General features: G+C 39.6%; 3 protein-coding genes across 3 annotated transcripts; 1 reads left to right on the top strand and 2 right to left on the bottom strand.

Annotated features, from left to right (window-relative positions):
• Nucleotides 1-1,212: 1,212 nt before the first annotated feature.
• On the bottom strand, nt 1,213-3,326 carry mzt1 (mitotic spindle organizing protein 1). Its single transcript, XM_032553404.1, has 3 exons — nt 3,047-3,326; nt 2,121-2,266; nt 1,213-1,694 (listed from the first exon to the last, which is right to left on the bottom strand). The coding sequence occupies exons 1-3, from the start codon at nt 3,096-3,098 to the stop codon at nt 1,671-1,673; spliced, it is 222 nt and encodes a 73-aa protein (XP_032409295.1). The 5' UTR covers nt 3,099-3,326; the 3' UTR covers nt 1,213-1,670.
• Nucleotides 3,327-3,390: 64 nt separating this feature from the next.
• On the top strand, nt 3,391-9,548 carry bora (bora aurora kinase A activator). The gene is made up of 12 exons (XM_032553403.1): nt 3,391-3,507; nt 3,730-3,884; nt 4,774-4,880; nt 4,999-5,044; nt 5,134-5,212; nt 5,288-5,332; nt 6,261-6,317; nt 6,402-6,679; nt 6,799-6,961; nt 7,201-7,766; nt 7,865-8,005; nt 8,789-9,548. The coding sequence occupies exons 2-12, from the start codon at nt 3,735-3,737 to the stop codon at nt 8,816-8,818; spliced, it is 1,662 nt and encodes a 553-aa protein (XP_032409294.1). The 5' UTR covers nt 3,391-3,507; nt 3,730-3,734; the 3' UTR covers nt 8,819-9,548.
• dis3 (DIS3 exosome endoribonuclease and 3'-5' exoribonuclease) lies at nt 9,367-19,057 on the bottom strand. Its single transcript, XM_032553401.1, has 21 exons — nt 18,725-19,057; nt 18,477-18,634; nt 17,250-17,446; nt 17,084-17,157; nt 16,817-16,984; nt 16,501-16,665; nt 14,567-14,680; nt 13,833-13,970; nt 13,611-13,757; nt 13,414-13,530; nt 13,232-13,333; nt 12,959-13,023; nt 12,632-12,716; nt 12,388-12,515; nt 12,163-12,249; nt 11,915-12,071; nt 11,573-11,787; nt 11,306-11,474; nt 11,030-11,188; nt 10,815-10,937; nt 9,367-9,894 (listed from the first exon to the last, which is right to left on the bottom strand). The coding sequence occupies exons 1-21, from the start codon at nt 18,941-18,943 to the stop codon at nt 9,826-9,828; spliced, it is 2,856 nt and encodes a 951-aa protein (XP_032409292.1). The 5' UTR covers nt 18,944-19,057; the 3' UTR covers nt 9,367-9,825.
• Nucleotides 19,058-19,072: the final 15 nt, after the last annotated feature.

The raw sequence follows: 19,072 nt of genomic DNA, 5'->3' as shown, positions 1-19,072 counted from the left end.
GGCTAGGATAAAGCACAAAAAAAAAAAAAAAACCTCTGCACAGATCAAACAGACAGCAATGCATCTTGAATCCCACGCCCTTAGTAACCAAATCAAGCCCTGTATAACTCTTGTTTTTTTTAAAGTAAAAAGATTCCACCTTTATCAACATCTTATGAAGCTCGCCCTTCAGGCCCCCCCACAGAGACGAAGGGTCTGCTTTGGATTGTGAACTATCGAGGAGAGCCACTGCTGCACCAGATCACATGCCTCTTCACGCTTGGATAACATGATGCTGGTGTTCAGGAACAGACAGATACTGTGTTCAGAGATCAAAGCAGCAAGTGCAGAGATTTAGACTCACAATCTGCCAGTCAACACGGTGAGACAACGCAGAAGAAGACAGAAGTGCTTACACAAACACTCCTGTGCACTTGCTGGCTTTCTGTGCGGTGTGCCTGAGAGGGGTGAGCTGTCAGGTGGCTCAGGGGCTGCTCATTTGGAGCCACTTCTTAGCTTAAGCTCACACAGTGAGTGGGGCACACGCACACACACACACACACCCTCTCGTGCCAGACACAAGTCTGGGCTGATAGGGGAGCACATATATTGCCCTGTAAATGTTCTGTGCTCTCAGCATTTTCCCTTGTCTAGAAGATGAATAGAGTTATTTTACACACCGCGGGCAAACAAAACAATGCTGTCTGGTTAGATGCGTGATCCGAGAGATTTCATTCTGGGAGGGGATCAAAGATGTGCTTTTGTCAACGCTTGCAGTCTAATTCGCATTATTTCTGTGGATACAGTTTAGAGCAGAGATTTCAGATCAACAGGATATCCTGCTCTTAGGAACGACCTCTGATACCTTTTTTGTTGCCGGCCCTGGATATGATCGCCCCTCTATTGTTTGTAAACGGCATTGTGCAACATTATCAGTCAGTTATACCCTTCCACCTAGTCTGACAGGAAAGATCATTTCCTTTGTAAAAATATTTAATACACCAAGAACTGTAAAATTATTTTCCGTACTGAAAAAACCCCACCTACTTACTCAAACCTCTTGTTTCAAATGGCTCAACTGAAACAAGAAGTCTTGAAAGAAGTTAAAATCAGATTTTAAATTATATTTAGCCTAAGTTCAGCACCAGTGAAAACTGAAGTTATAGCCAAAAATTTTGTTAAGCCACATCAAAACCTGATCAGGGGGGGACAAAAGAAGCACACATCTCCACCTTGTGGTCACAAATATTACATTGTTATAGGGTTGTTGTTTTTTTTTTTTTACTCATCACAAGTATTGAAAATGTTGAAAGAATATTGTTTCAGTGAAAGAAATATACAAGTACAACATCTAACAATACATGAATATTCATACACATGTGAAAAAATTAAGTGAAAATTTGCACATGAAAACTGCAACACAAGTTTATGGTAAATGTGTTTTTTCTTGAATCACGGATGGGTGTTCCTGCCAACTGTGATGCATCACAGATCGTTTGAGAGACAGATGATCTCATTTCAGCAGAGGCCCAGTAACACAGCAGACTGAGGCTGGTGCCTCTTTATACAAAAAACTCCAAACATCAAAGTGCAGAATCGGAGGAAATGACAATGTGCCAAAACAAATCAACCTCAGAGTCGGGAACAGTCCATAATCCCAATGTTGGGTGATGAGATCTTTATTTTCATCCTCAGTTTGTGCAGTTCTCAGAAACCTAAGAGGAAATAATAAACAAATTGCATAATTAACTGTTTGAAATAAGACAGTTGGAACCCTAAGGGGCACCATGGTGCCCAAGAATCAACAGCCTTCTGGATTCTTCTGACGTTAATCTACATGTTGGTGTGTTTTAGGCAGGAATCTCAACAACAGGCTTCTTCAAATAGAAGGCAAGAAGCCTTGGCTGTCATTGGTCTTTATAAAATGAGTGAATACTTTGTAACCACTTCAAAAGGTTAAAGGGATGGGATTTGGATTATTTAGAGTAATGCAAGGTTACATAAATGAAAATTATAGGAAAGAGACGCTGGAATAAAGGAAAACAAAAAGGGAATGCCAGACTTGCACTTAAATGTTATTAATTCACAAATTTTCCTTGAAATTATTCAATTTTTTCAAAAAAATAAAAGTGATTTTATACCTTGAGGGTCTCCGAAGCCTTACGCAGCTCTTTGATGACTGCGGACAGAGCTTCTGGGTTAATCCCTTGCTCACACAGTCGCACACAGATCGACAGAGACTCCATGTCCAAGCCGGTGTTCAGCAACCTTGAGATCTCAAGCAGGACTGTTGGAGAAAGAAGGTGGTGAGATGAATTTTATATTAAAAGGTAACGCAAAAACCCTCCCCCCAAAAAACCATCATATTGCTGGGTAAGGATGAATGTTTTGTTTTTCTGTCTTGGTTTTGATAATTAGGATTAATGTTGACATTAAAGGAAAAAAATGCCAAGAGCAATGTTAATATGTTGAGAATAAATCAATATTTTGGGGATAAACAGTTTAAGGACTATACACTTCATGAAGTAGACATTGTGATATCATTGGTATCAAAATATGAAAGCTGAAACATCATTTTTAAACTAAGCAAGCCTTGGTATATAGACTCAGACATGAATACGTTTTATGTCTACTAAAACTATTCATGTCTATATATAGACAAATGATGGTTATGTAACAAAATAGATAGTTTCTTTGTACTTCTGATAAGTTTTATAAATCTTCAACTGGTAGCAAGTAGTATTCTATTAATCTTAAATGCTTGAACATGTTTATGTGTACGAAACCAACTTTATTACAGCTCATGTAAAAAAAAAAAAAAAATCATACGTTTTATTGCTACACCTACTTAAAACTGATGTGTGACAACACATCTCACAACATTAAAAAAAGGAAACGGGTGATAAAAATCAAACTTCATACTCAATATAACATTCTAATTTGAAAAAAAGGAAGCATTTTTATACTAAATAGAGAAAAAATGTATACTCCCCCATCTCCTCTTTATGTGACCCATATATTCTGTTGAACTAATTAGACGCACGGCCTGTTAAGGTTTTATACTTACCATCCATCGTTTCCCGGACTGCGTTCAGGTTTGTATTTGCGGCACTTGCCATAGTTACTGCTAAAACTGCTAGCAAGTAGCTAACCAACGCACAACGTCCTGCACGGCAAATTGTTAACAGTATATAAAACAAGATTATTTCAACAATGCAGTCAGAGTTTTGTTTGCCCTAATACGTTTTTAAATGACATTGTACAATTAAAACTACCAAAATAACCGACGGGGCGCGTTAGCAGCTAGACAGCTACCTAGCTTCCCGCATCGAAACCAGGAGGAGGAAGTGACGACACTAAATTCTTCATTGGCTACTGAAAACATCCTGTAAGATTTCTATTGGCTGGCAGGTTTTGTGGAGGAAATTGAAATAAACGTTTGAACTGTTTCCCTACTAGAGCTGTGCTACTGACTCGTCTCATAAAGACAGTCGATTTACTCGCCGAGGACGGTTCTTTTTAACGATTGTAAGTACCAACTGAGAAAAAAAAAATGTTTTGTATATCTGGGTTTTGTAAGTGATGCCTTTAAATGTATGTACGCAAAGTTCCTTTTAACGTAGCCAAGGTACCGAGCTAACCTCATAACAAAATAAGAACTGGATTTACTGGACTATCTCTCTTTTAAACGCGTAGTGTTTGAAGCGTTAGTTTTCTTTTCTGCTAACAAAAAATGTTTGTTGTTTCCAGCTAAGATGGGGGATCATATCGAGGTACAGATCACCCCAGAGACTCCAGGCAGGCCTTCCATTAGAAATCCCTTTGAGAGTCCCAATGACTACCACCACCTCAGGGAGCCTCTGGTGCCCAGTCCGTCTGTCTTCAGATCCAAGCCCTGCAAGGCTGTAAGATTTAAATTGATCCTATTACTAATGTTAAACCTACTGGATTGGATGTATGTTTTTAATTGGAAATAAGAAGCACCGTTGTTGCTGTAAATTGCTTGCCAAATTATTCATAGACTTGCAACTTTGTGACATTTTGTCATGCTATAACTACAAACATCCATGTAATGTATTAGGATCCTTTGTGATACATCACCAGAACACTACAGTGGTGGAAAAGAATATTTGTATTTCCACATTTTAAAAAACTTTGAAAAATGCAGCTGCACCTTTCGCTGCAGGTGCATCTTCAAGTCTTTTTGGAGAACTTCCCTACCATCTTAGCATGTCTACAAGCTTAAGATCAGTCCAACTGGGTGTAGAGAGGAACTGTAAAAAGCAATTTTAAGATCTTGGCACAGTTTCCATAGATTGGATAAGGTCTGGATTTGGATTACACCGCAAAAGCCCAATTCTTCCATCTCATTCCCAAAAATATACATCCTGTGTGGTCATTTGTGCTCACGCAAATGTAACATTGGCATAAATCCATGACACGGAAAACAAAGTATCCCACCAATCATTGCAAAGCAGTCCATGAGATGCAGTATATTGTGCAGCTCCAGATGGAACCTATATACTAATTTGCAGACTATTTAAGGGAGTGTATTATCATTAACTTTTTTTTTTTTTTTTAGATTTGTAAAACGGACACAAAAAATTATAGCCATGTATTCTTTTCTCTTCACAGTTACCATTGATCTGTCACATGACCTCTTAATAAAACACTTTGCAGTTTGTGGTGAAAATGTTCAAGAGATAAGAGTACTGCCAAATAATGTGTATTCACACATTTTTCTTTGCTGAGTAGTGTATAGTACGTAGCCTTTCTTATCTCTCTCTTTTTCAGACTCCACCTAAGTTTAACTGGTCTATTGATGAAATGGCCAGTCTTCTACCAGTACATATAGATCCAGAGGAAATCCAGCGGCAATCATTCTACCTCAGCCAGACGAGGTATATGTTGTTAAGCAGTAAATCAGATAAGTTGTCTAGAACTGAAAGAAAAAAAAACTGGACAAAATTCAGATAATTTTAAATCTATTCTATACGTTTCTATTTTACTTCATTTCAGGATGGATTCAGACATTGAGGAAAAATGTCAGAATGCTATTGAGCAGGTAAATAATGCATCTGTGCTTATAATATATGCTTTCAAACTTATGAGTCCCTGGTTATGAAATTATATATTTTGTATTTTCGAATGAAGTTTTTCACCAAAGGAGCCATTGTGCCTTCCCCTTGGGCAGCACCAGAAACCCGTAGAGCCACTCACCTGTACAAAAAAAGTAAATAACATTACAGAAAATTTGTGTTGTGAGTTGTCTTTTTATTTATTTTAATGCAACTTTTGTGTTTTTTAGGTCCTTTTTCTGAAGCGATCTCAGAGGAGTCTGAAAAAATCTCAGGTTAGTTTACATTAATTATAATATTTAAAATATACTGTAGCTAATCTCTATTTTTTTCAAGGAGGAATTTGTTTCCATTAGTGTACTCCTGTTCCTCTTCCATACTTCAGTACAAATGATTGTGGATCTTTAAAATAGTGCATTATACACAATGCTGACCATTGTTTATTCCAATATTATCATTTTTCTAACTCTCAAATGTAATAATGCAGCCAGTTGGCAATATGTGGCACTTGGGGAGGTTTTTGTGTGGCATTAAAAAATTGAAAAACAAAACAATTGGGGAAAAATGTTCACTGAAATATGCTAATAAACTAAGATCTAAACAAAGAAGTTGGATACAAGTTACAACTTCTACAAAGTTGTTTTTTTTTTTTCTTTTTTGCTTTTGTTTTTTTCGTTTCATAATCTAGAACCACAAACATCCAATGACTTAAACTTAAAAACAACTTGCTGGTAAACCCCTTCATTGAACTTTGCTAATTACAGCAAGCATTTTCAGAATAGGTGACCCATTCCCGTTCTTATTAAAGAGAATAAACTGTAAAAAAGAAAAAAAAAATTTAACAAAAAAAATAGACAACACCAAAACGCCAGAAAGAAGAAATGATTTATCCTTTTGTTTTTCTTAATGTGATGAGTGTGAGGTCCTTTTGAGTTTTTTAGTTACAATAATTCAAAGATTCTTATTCTACAGGTGTTGCACGGCTTTGTTTATTGAATATTAATTAGTTTTTTTGAGCAGGAAAATAAAATCCTAATAAGAATTTTTTTGCACTAACTTACTAGGAGTTAAAAGGAAAGGAACTATAAAATCACAGAAGAGTTTAAGTATTTTGATACTAATCATTTACATTGTAACGTTTATTTCTAAATTACCTTCTGCTTGCTTTGCTTGACACGACTAATTAGTCTGTTTTATTGACAGTTGGTTGCCAGACGACTCTTTCACTACCTTTGGCGTTTGATTTGGAGAAATTACTCGGTAAGCTTCTATTGACTCAAATCGAAGTCGGTAGCATCTCCTTTAGCTTTTGTCGTATTTTCATGTGACGTTTGTTCACCTCAGGAGAATACTACCGCTACGAGGAGGCCTGTGATGCCGTACAGGAGAGCCTCAGTTCCTCCTCGTTGAGGCGAAAGCTCTTCCTTGACGGCCATTTCAGCTACAGCAGCTCCGACAGCTCCACGCCGCCGAGCCCCGACAGAGCCAACGGCCGACTCGAAGGGCCGTCTCCCTACAGAGGTGGAGCTGGAGCCGCAGGTGATGGTGTTGAAGGGGAAGCATTAACATCTGTCTGTCTGTCACCTCTGGCCGGCGGCCGGTCAGACCAGACTCCCTCTACGGTACGTCGTGACTCCTTTAGAAAATTGTTGTTTTTTAATATTTAATGAGGAGGAGACATTTGTAGGATAAAAGCCGTGCACAATTAAACAAATGCTCATTTTAAATGTCTGAACTGTAGGGCCAGTTCTCGTCGAGTCCCATCAAGCAGGGCTGCTTCAGAGACTGTAGCCTGGGCAGCATCAGCAGCCCTCTGTTTCCTGATAGGTCATCTCCTGCTGGCCACGCCTCGCCGACTGTTTCTCCTATCCTTGTTGATGTGGTGCGGACTCCCACAGACTCAGGTAGACAATCTGCTTTCAACTGTGGAGCGTTGCTTGGCTAAGTGGTTACAGAGGCTAGGACCTCCGTCCTCTGTACCTTTGCTGCATGTCTTTCCCCCTTCCGTCTGCCCCCTTCATTTCGGATCACTATCAAAATAAAAGCCACTATTGCTAAAAAATCGTACAAAAAAAAAAATCCAAACTGTAAGATCTTGTATAGGTCCAGGTTGATTTAATCTCCCTGATCTGGATCTTTTCAGGTGAGCAGAAACAGCACAGCAACTTTACCCCACATGGAGGTCCGCTGGGTGCGGACGTTGCCCTCACTAATGAGAGTCCGTTTGTGGAAGGATGCTCCCCAATTCGTAGCTGCTCCCCTCACCAACTCCACCACCAACACGAGACCAAAAACACTTCCAGGCCCAAGGCCAGACTCAGAGTCCGCAACTGGGCGTCCCCTCCGCTGATCTCGCCAATCCTCAACCCGAAGCTCCAAGACGACTGGGAGGCCGAAGAACACTCTCCTACCTCTTCCTCATCTTCTCTCCCAGCCATGGAACTAGACCCAACGTCGCCGCTGGCGACAGACGGCCACTCTGCTGCCCCTGAGAGAATTAACCTGGATACCATGGAGGTTGTGACGATGGAAGAAGGAAAAAGTGTGGGGCTTAAAAAAATGCCGGAGGAGGATGAGGAGGAGGTTGGATTCCCTTCAGAACACCTGACTAGCTCTCGCATGGGAAATGCGTCGGCAACAGAAAGCTCTCAGATGTTTCTTTCGCTCCTGGCAGAAGGAAGCAGCCTTCGCTACGACTCCGGCATGCAGGTCAGTGAGAGAAACTTGACAAAACCTTATTTTCATTTGTATTCCAGTGAGGCTTCAATGTAAGACTTCCTTCTTAATAAATGTTGACTGTTGTGCAGGTGGACAGTGGCTATAACACCATCTCAGCCGGCACCGCTAGCCTCATCGACGGCATCGGCTCAGACTTCCAGAGCAAAGAGTCCATCAGTTCCAACCTGGTAGATGAAATGTTTCCCGTCAACCGACTCAGTAAAGTTAAGGTGAGGTTAATCATTGGTTGTACCTTTGATCAAGCTAGACCTTTTATATTTAGATACATTTAAACCTATTTTTAAGGCATCCTGACTATAAATTTTGTTCGGAAATCCCTAAACCTGGAAACTATAGCTAGCTGAAATTCTCAATGTCAGTGAATGCAGCACTGCAAAAAGTGCTTGGACACAATATTTGATAGGATAATAGATTTATTTCAGCATGCATTTATCCTATGGATATTGATCATATTTGACCAGTTACATAGACTTTTAAGTGTCCCCTAGACGGAGTTATAGTTTGTTTGGCATAAATGCTGTATGTATGTTTTTTGGTCTTCATCAGCTGAGATTAAACTACACACAAGTGGATTAAACTACACACAAGTGGACTTAACTGATTGGGTAGCTCCAGAAGACTGTTACAAAGAATTTGATCTTGAGGTATCAAGAGAAAGGGGACTGAATATAGCTGCGAGCCACACTTTTTAGATTCTTTAAAAGATTTTGAATTCCACATATTTTCTTTCCATTCCACAATTATCACTACTTTGTGTTGATCTATTGCGTAAAATCCCAAGAAAATAAACTGAAGTTTGGGGTGGTAGATGGATAGATATTTTTAAATAAACTTTATTTTTTTTTAGTATTGTGAAAACGTTCTTGTGCCTAAATACTCAAGTGAAGGCTTCATTGAAACTTCAACCTACAACTGAACTGCCTGAATATTCACACGGACCCCTTTGTTTGAGCTCTTCATCTTTTAATAATCGTTTTCTTTGTGTCTTTTAGGCATTTTATTCTCCCCGCTGCCTCACCTGATTTCCTACGTTTAAAGGGACGCGCTTCCAACGAAGGCCTATGATTACTTTGCAATAAAATTCAAATAAACTTACACTATGTTTAGAAATGCTGAGATTTACCAGAATGTTTTGCTGTGAATGAAACTGCAGGGCAACAAATACCTGACCGAAAGCAAACGCTCTGCTTGTTGTGGATAATCACAGGGAATGTTGAGCTGCAGGTTTTTTTCAGTCATTTTGTAAACCACTGAAATCTCACTCTTTGTAATAGTTTTTAAATTAAGATTTAGTGGTTTGATAAAATTGGGGAAATTTTGTGAAAAAGTGTCTTAATGTTGCACATGAATGATCTTTTATTTAAATGCTGTATTGATGCCCATGGGCAGAATTTCAATTATAATCTGTGCCAGACTTCTACTGTATTTATATTTTTTTTTTTATAAAACTCTTTCGTTTTTAAAAAACTTATCAGCATAACCAATACTTGTTAAAATCAGGGTCTGTAGTTCACAACTGTAATTTTGCAATAAATACAACTAATGCAAAACAAATAATGCCACAAATTAATCGAGTTGGAAAAAATGGATCCCTTTTATTTTGAAACATTTTGACATGAGGGTTTTTACATTAAAATGCCTTAAGCTCTTAATTTATTTTTTTTTTAGCCTCGACATGTCATTTGAGTTGTTCTGTTTTTTCGCAGAACACATCAACCGTTCTGTGATGAGATTAAAAACAGTGCAACAATATCACTCTGCAAATGTCACCAACTCATTTTTGTTTTAGGTTAAACTAACGTGACATTTATCATATTCACTGCTTTATTTGCACCAGCAAATGTTTTAAGCAAAAAGAAGAGTAAAAATACACTAGTGTCCGTTTCACTGGGTCGAACTTACTATAACGAGTGACGTATTTGCTGGGAAGAGATTTGCTCGTGTTTAGACTGTAAACACAAGAACAAATCTCTTTCAATAAGTACTAAAAATAAAGTCGGGATCTTCTGGGTGAATTACAACGGTCGTCTCAGCGGTCCAGTTTTTGCTTCTTGGCTTGTGGTTCTGCTTCAGGTACAGAAACACTAACACCAGGAATCTATATGGAGAAAAATAAAAAGAAACAGAGCTTCATAAAATGCAAATAGCGTTTTATCAGGACTTGCACAAAGCTGTCGCTGAAGGTGCCATATTTAGTGGTGAATTTTTTCTCATTGACAACAGAAAGACGGCTGAATTGCAAAGTGGACGGATTCAACACTGCAGGATTTATTTTATTTTAAAACAGGTATTAAAAAGAAACCTTAATAAAAAAAAAACATTCTGCTTTACGGGTTTTTTTGGGTCAACATCACAAGAATCGAGTTGAGCTGTCGTTAGTAACCATTACAAAAGACCAACTTTAGAGATGTCAACATAGACTCTTAAATACCAGAGTCGTATTTGTTTTCCAGAGTTCCTACTTCATCTTTAAAAGTGTGGAATTTATCATTTTCCAAGTCAATATAAGAAATGAAAGAGAACATTGAGTTGGAAAAACTCAATTTTCTCTTTCATTTTTTCTACTATCAGAAGACAAGATTTAATTTCAGTGCCTAATTAAAGCAGTGATTTCTCACTGATTTATATTAAATGTACATGCTTCATCTGATGACTTGCTACATCTCATTGAGTTTGATATTTTGCAGATCTGTTCTTTTGATTTTTTACTTACTGACTGAATATACTCATTAAAAAAAATCCACAAAAAGGGCAATTTGCTACCCATTTGATTTACAGCCAACTTCCAATTCACGTTCAACTGGACCAATAGTTCCTAAAGTGGATCTCAAATTCCAAACAAAACACTAAGCAGTTTTGTTATTATTTTTCTTTTTAAAGGAAACATGCTACTAAAATCTACAAATATGCTTTATGCATACCCTGAAGATGACAAAGAGAGACATTTAATTGTTATATATATAATAAATAAACAAAGAGAAGATAAATACTTTGGACCAGTGTTTAAGTTGTCCTTACCACAGGTTCTGTTAGAGCCATGCGGATCTTCTGGTGCTGAATGTTGGAGTCGTCCAGGCTGATGGTGACCTTCACCTGGTCAAATATGTGGAAAGTGTGCTGCTCCACCTTCAGAGTGGGACCCTTTATACGAATACATAGGAAACATTTTTAACAGTTATTCTCTGACGAAAAAGAAAAAAACTGAAGCAAAACAAGAACTGAAGTGTCTGGACCTCTTCGTCAAAAACGAGGTTGGGAGAAGCTTTGTCTTTGGAGTCAAAGAAAACGGTTCCTTCCAGACCGAACTTCGGGATCAGAACGATGATCGCGTTCTTCCGCACGAACAGAACGAATCCCTCCTCGTTGAGAATTCCTCTGGTCTTGAAGAACAACTGTAAGGGAAGGGAAAGGATGCTTTGATCAAATTCAAATACAGCTTTCCAAGTACCAAGTGAAGACGAATGTTTACTATGTCACGAATGTCTGCAGAGAACAACGGTGTGGAATACCTGAGTGTGGAAGGCCACAGATGCTCTCTGTGCGTACTGAGACATTTTGTGTCTGTAGTTGAGGTTGTTGCAGAGGGTTGACTGTTTGTGTTTGTCCATCAAATCAGGGTAGGTGCTGTCTGCTCCGATGGCCACCGCCAGCAGGCGGTGCACAATGATGTCAGCGTACCTGCAGAGAGGTCACACAAATAAATCAAAGTCAACTGTACAGGACTTTTTCTTTCTGTGACAAAAGTATTTCTGCAAAGTATATCGATATTTTCGTACCTCCTAATCGGGGAGGTGAAGTGAGTGTAAATGGGCGAGGCAAGACCGTAATGGTGGAAGTCGCTGTCCATGCCAGAACAAAAATAAACGGCTTGCATCATGCAGCGAGTGGCTAAAATACGCAGGAGCGTGTTAAAATACTGGAAGCCGTCCACTTTGGCCACATCCAGGGAATCGGCCAGGGCTTTGGCCGAATCTGTGTGGATCATCACGTTCTGATCAAACATGGAAACAAAAAGATTAAGTTTAGGTCCGCTCATTAGCAGAATTAATGCTTGAATCAATTTGGGTATTTAACGATGCGTTCAAAGTCTTTTTTAGAGACACGTGGATTCAACCGACCTTGGACTTTGCAGCTTTGATCAGGATGTCGTAGTTGGACGGAGGGGGAGGTGGATGCTTCCTCAGGAGAGCGCTCTCTGGAAATTCATCATAAATCTTCTGAGCAACTGAAATATTGGCGAGCAACATGAACTCCTCCACCATGGAGTTTGTCTCCCTGAAAGACGAGTAGTAGTGATTAGAATACTGATAGAAACAGAAAACGGACATCTTGTAAGGGTTTCGGCTGAATTTTGAAAGTCGCTTACACGAGTTCTTTAGTCTGCAGGTCAATGGGGTCATGAGTTTCACTGTCCATATGGAACCGAACCTCTAAGGAAGACAGCGTCAGGGCCCTGAGGATAGAAATCGGTATGTAAGACTTAAACTCAGTCATTTAAAGTCATAGCGTTTCTATCATATCTTATCTAAGCAGTCAAATCATTCAACAATCTGTAAATTGGTTTTCTGATAACTAATTATCATTTCCTTACCCATTTTCTATCCTCTTCCTTTTGAGGATCTTTGCGAGTTTGTTGAGGCCCCTCAAGCTTTTAGTGATGTCGTCATTCTTGCTGGCATCATCTATCCTCATCTGGGCCTCGGCGTAAGTGAGAGACGCCTGAGAAACATCCGGCAGCAAAAAGGAAAACTGAATAATTGCACTGATCGTTGAAATTAGACACAAATACCATAAAAATATACTTAAACTATGCATTTTCTAGTCAATATTTTTACCTTGGAGTTAATGACGCTTTTTGTAAACCGAGTCTTCAAAATTTCTGCTTTGTGGTTCAACTCCCAAATACATGAAAAAGCAAACCTGTGGACAGACGGAAAAACAAGAAACCAGAATTTGAAATAATTTCAAAGTATTTTCCTCCGTCTTTTCGCTTTGACTGGGGAGGAATTCAATCTGATTTCACCAACTCTCAAGTGATTATCTGAAACAAAATGCTGTCCTATTGGCATTGAGGGCTGAATGAATAACAACAATGTTGTGTTGAGGCGTCAATAACTTTGGAGGTTGCTCTAAGTGTGTGTGCGTGTGTGTTTCATCCTCACCTCTCCACATTGGACCGCAGAGAGCAAAGGTTAGAGCTGAGCATCTCAGGAACCATGTCTATTCTCTGTGGGGGAACAACATTAAAAACTGCTCACAGCTTTCAAGCAGAAATAGAGTCATGACATAATCCTAAGCATCATTCGTAAATCATACATGCGACTAAAAATGTTTAAGTTCTGCTTTTTTTCTTCGTTTTTAATAGACACACTGAACTCCATCTTGCACCTTTTTTTAAGGTTAAAACGGAGCTATGCGAGTTTTGATTGTCTTACTTTGCCACATAAATACACGGTGGTCCCTCGGTTAGCCGCCTCTTTGTCCAGAGCATTGCCAGGTCTGATAAAGTGACTGACGTCAGCGATGTGAACTCCTACCTACAGCGAAACGCATTGCAAGGTGATTAAAATACACCACCCAATAACACAAATATCTTAGTACTGTCACTGATGAGCACCTCAAGCTTCCCGTTTTCCAGCTCCCTGCAGTGCAGAGCATCATCTATATCTGTACATCCTGGAGGATCCACACTGCACACTGTTAAATGCCTCAGGTCCTGCCTCTGTGCCATGTCCTATACAACACATACATGTCATCGCCATACACACGCATTTATAAATGTGCAATACTTTGTGCAGCTGCAGGAGATGTTACCTCTGGTGTGATGCTCCACGGCATTTTGGGAAGGAAACTGAGAACGGCCTGAGAGAAGGCCTGATGAGGAACATCGTGCTCCAGAAGCAGGACTTCCTCCTCGGTGTCCTTCTCACCAGCGCCTCCCAGACTGCGGACAAAATGACCCTAACACACAAATAATTAGCAGGGGTCAATTACAGCTCTTTGTGGGCTGTGGTAAATTAATGTGATGGGACTTACATTTGGATATCTAGAGTCTTTGGGCCAGCCATCAATGGCCACCATAATCCTCTGACCTGCAAGAGTGGAGGCTTGTCGTGTTTCGATGCGAATGCGTGGGATATGGCGATCTGCCGGGGTGAAAAGATGGCGGGTGGACTGGGGGGAGGAGAGGGAAATTAAATAATGGTAAGACACATACACTGCCTGAAGGTTGGACAGGAAAAAAGAATCATCTTTGGGGGAAGGGTGCATAATCAAGTTTCATACACAGTTATCATATTTAACTTTTAAACTCTTTCAAACTAACATTTGGAAATCAAAATTTTTTAAATGTATTTATTTTTTAATCTATATCCAAACCTTTGAAATATTTAAATCAAAATCAAATCAAATCAAATTTTACTTGTATAGCACATTTCAGCAGCAAGGCATTTCAAAGTGCTTTACATCATAACAAACACAAAAACACAAAGTCATGCAACATAGAATCAACAATCAAAACATTACATTAAGTCAAGCGCCTTCCTTAAATTCGTAATTGACTACGTTTCATAAGCAACTCTAAACAAGTGGGTTTTTAGTCGAGACTTTACAGAAGTCTGTGTTTCAGCTGTTTTACAGTTTTCTGGAAGTTTGTTCCAGAATTGTGGTGAAAATTCAGACTTTTCCAGTAGTTTCCAAACTGTGTAGAAATCCTGTGCAATTACAACCTTCATATTTTAAGATGTGGACAGGCAAAATGGTAAACATACTTCTTTGATTTGGGAGACATTCAGCATGCCACAGAATGGCCTCCAGTTCCTTTTGATGATTCCCACCACTTTTCCTGTAGCCCTCCTGGCCGTCTCAGTCAATGGTCCCGTCAGCTAGACAGAAACAGGAACAAGAGGATTTGTTAAAAACAATGTTCCTGGGGACTTCCGGTGTTATACCATATTCGGTGACCATCATATATTGTGACCTCAGGAGGCGCTGTTGCAGTTTTAACCGTACTTTGCCATATCGCGGCAAAGTACTGTACAAAAGAATAAAAAGTAACATCTTACAACTACTATTGTGACTATTATCCAAATATAGACGGTATCTGATAAGAGCTATCATATTTTGTCACCGTCCATACTTCCATAATAGTCACGATATTAGCGGTAAGATCTTACTTCTTATTCTTTGTTCGGCTTTTTTGTTATTTTTCCTTCGGCGTTAGGCCGAGGTATGGTATAAAATTGCAACAGCGCCTCCTGCGGTCAAAATATATGGTGATCACAGAATATAGTGTAACCACGGGACACACAGCAACAATTAGCAGCTAACGGGTTCAAGCTACCAAACAAGGAGGCGCAGGGTCGATAAATGACAGACTCGGAACTGATTCTGCGAGAATTATGAAGAAATTAAGTAACAATTAGAAGCAATTAGAAGAAATTGTGAAAGTGAATACCAGAATGGACGACGTGGAAGGGCAAATTGAGAAGGCAGAAGAGAGGAGCCAAAACATTTGCCAGCGCTATCCAATAAACCAACGGCTAGAATTAAAATCAGTGGGAACGTAACCAATTCATTCATAACCAATTCTTTCATTATCGTGAAAGATAAACAAGACAACGCTGTTGTGCCTCGCCGCTACTCTTTGCCTTGTTTATAGAACCCATGAATCAATTGATGAGGCAGAGGTCAGATATAAAACAGGTGCGGGGAAACTGGGCCTGACTATTTATTGATAAGTATAACACAACCCTCACAGGCACTCCCAAAACTGATGCAATTGCCAGATGAGTTTGGTTTAGTCTCTGGTTGCGAAATTAATATAAACAAAACTCTAGGATTAACATTTAACACCCCCCCATCTTCAATTAAGATCATGCACAATTGAAATTGGGATGTTGAGTCTATCAAACATTTGCTGTCACAGTCTCACTTCTCTCCAGACTGCAACATCAACTACGGCCCACTAAATTCAAAAATAAAGTCAGACATACATAGACGGAATGCTATTCTCTTTTTAAGTTTAAGCTCCCAGATAGAGTCAGGATTTATATTCCTAAACAAATCATGTACTTTTTGTTTTGGAGACTTTGTGGGTCTAAAGGAGCCGACCACTGCCATATTTTTTGGGATTCCCAGTTAACAAGACACTACTGGGAAGATATCCACAAACATATTAAAATATATATTGTAATCATTCTATTCAAATGTGAAACTTTGTATTTGGGCAGTTTACTGTTAGACCAAGAAAAGCAAAAACAGTGCTGGCTGTCCTATTGGCAGATGGTAAAATATCTGTCATGAGAAAATGGTTAAAAGCAGAACCACCGGCTATTGAAAGGTTTGAAATTGCCTATCAGATTTATGTTATGGAGAAAATATCTATTTCCCTTCAAATTAAAAAAAGAAAGATCTGGATCAAATAGACAGAGTATGTAAAACCAATTAGACCAGATTTAATTTGGCAACTTGTGAATTATGACATCCTGCCCTTTTCTTTGTTTCTATGTGATGATGTGGTGCCCCAGTTTTGTTAAGTTCTTTTATTGTTTTGAACTTTCTGCTCTCATCCTTATCTATGACCTTGAATGACTAATGCTGTAATAATGAATGTGATGGAAATATGTCTTTCCAAATAAAAAAGAAAGAAAGAAGAAAAAACAGATGTTGGAAAGGCCCTTGATAAAAAATAAAAAAAATTCACCACTTTTTCCTCCTCGTCCTCATCGACGTTATCGTCCTTCGCCGCACCGTCGTCCTGCAGCACAACTGACGACGGCGCCACCCACTGATTCTTTGGCAACAGCTGCACAGCAACCACATCCTGGTGCACTGCTCTGTTGAGGTTCTGAAGACCCTGGATAAGAACCTGGAGCCAAGGAAAAGAGCAAAACATAGCTTTTTATTCTCTAAAGTAGAGCTCTAGACTCCAATAAACTAATTCTTTACTCCAAAATCTGGAGTCTTGTTAGTAAATTAGCAGGACTCCAGGACATTTCCTAAGACAAGTCCATGCCCACCTCTGTGCTGTCCTCCCCCTCTCCTTGGACAAAAACCGTGGCCTCCAGATAGTTGTCCCTGCTGGCCCTGAAGGTTCCCTGGAGAAATGAGCCAGACTTGATTCCCGCCTGGACCTTCGACAGAGGGAGATGCTCCGGAAACAACACTTTACTGCTGGTAACCTCATTCTGACGGAGAACAGGAAGCAAAGTAGGGCAAAGATGAAAATAATGCTTTCAGTATGGAACCAGATTTATTTCTGTGTCTAGCTAAACAGTTGTGCCCACCTTATCATCGTTGGACAAAGCCAAGCAATCCACCAACTCAGGGTTCCCTATCAGACTCTTGATGTATTCATCAACTAGAATGTAAAAGAAAAAAAAATGTAGTGACATGTACAAGCACGCTTCATCTTCAAGACTGTCATGAGGACGGGAGATGAATACACTTTACATTTGTACACCGCCAAGCCGTTCTCTTCAGCTTTTAGCTTGTTGCCTTGATCGTTGGTGAGGAGGACCACCTTGAGACCATCTGAGCCCGACTCTGCCGTTTTCAAATGCTGGCTATACCATTTGACGGCCACACGGATCGCCCGATCATTACGGTCATTGGCGCTCTCCCCTGGTTCACGTTCGATGAATGTCTCTCTGCAAGAACATGGAGTCGGTAGTAAAAACTACCAAAGTACTTCGCAGTGGAGGGTTAACATCTAAACATCTATAAGGCATTAAACATATGAGAGTCAACAGAATTCAAGCACAAGGTTCAGCTTAGCATGGATGCTATTTAGAAACACAAGAGTTTAAATTCTCCCTGTGAGAATTATTGCATTCTAGCAATTATTTTAGAACCGATGTGGAAAAGTTTGAGAATGCAGCTCCACAAAGTTTTGAGAAAACTCCAGGAATCAGTAAAAGTTGCAAAAGTTTAAGGTTTTAAGAAAGTACTTAAATTAGACGAGTAGTTGCATACTTTCATTGTACATAAAACAGGCAGGTGCTGTTGTCTTCTTAGGGCTAACAAGGGCTACTGAACAAGATTACGGAAAGTGTTCTGTACCATTGTTTTAATATAAAACATAAGGAACAATGATACAAAGAGTCTGAAAAGATTAGAGCAAATAAATATGCTTAAAAACAATGTTATCATCGTCAAGAACATTCAGAAATGTAGTCTGAACAGGTTTCCCCCTGACCATTAAGCTAAGGCATACCAAATATAAAACTGCTGAGAAGCATGTGTTGACCATCACTAAGTTATAGAATGCAAAGTTAAAAGTTTCAGCAACACTAAAGCCACCTGTCATATAGTTACCAATCATATCCTATTAGGTGCCTGAGTGACCAGAGCGTTCTCTAGCTGTATGGATGGAGTACTGAGTTATGTGTTGCTGTGCACTGCCACTGAGGTGGCTCAGAGTAAACATTTGAGGAAATATCCACTGAACACTTAGGAGATGTCGGAAAAATATTGTAGAAATTTATAAAAGAACTATAAATCAAGTATTAAGTTATATTATAAGTTCACCACCTTTACAGATTTACCGTGGCCACAAACATTTTTTGGCACTAATCGAACCCCATAATTAGGTACAGACTTGCAGGAACTCTAAACAGTGCGTTTCTAAATATCACAAGTGTGCATTTATATGATCTTGTTGTTTCCCCTCCCCGTTACCTGTGGTGTTCGTTGGTGAATGTGTAGAAGTGTCTTCCTTGTTCATGTATGATATCCTTCAGGCGTTTATAAACCGGTGCACTGCGATGACGAACCTCCTGAAGAACAGTCTGAAGGATTATCACGTTGCGAATCACAGGATCTTCCAACACGTCAATCTGAAGTAAAAAAAAAAAAAAATAGAATGAGAGGAACGTTTATGTGTCCACATTTGGAAATCTCGAAAAGTAACTACCCAGGGTTGTTACCTGACGCAGCACTATGTTGGTGTCAGGAACCAGATAGTGAGGGTAGGGACACAGACTGCTCTCAATACACGCGTCTCTCTGCAGCACCGCGGAGTCCTGTTTGCACTCAGTGCAGACTTCACTTCCACACCAAATATCATCTCTCAGGTAATGCTCACGTACGACCTTCATCACCCCACCCGATCGGGTCTTCTTAACGAAGGTCTTAGACTTCAACATGACGAAGATATAAGGCCACCGCGTCTAATTTCTGATGATTTTATCCCAGCATCCGAAGTTGCCAGGCAGTCCCACTAACCATGTGTAGCCACTCGTGGGACGGAAAACAACTTTCCAAGGGTTAGAGGA

The sequence above is a fragment of the Xiphophorus hellerii genome, chromosome 22 (assembly GCF_003331165.1).
Source record: "Xiphophorus hellerii strain 12219 chromosome 22, Xiphophorus_hellerii-4.1, whole genome shotgun sequence".
Taxonomy (NCBI): Eukaryota; Metazoa; Chordata; class Actinopteri; order Cyprinodontiformes; family Poeciliidae; genus Xiphophorus; species Xiphophorus hellerii.
Note: the sequence above shows the minus strand (reverse complement) of the source record. Positions and strands in the feature narration are given on the sequence as shown.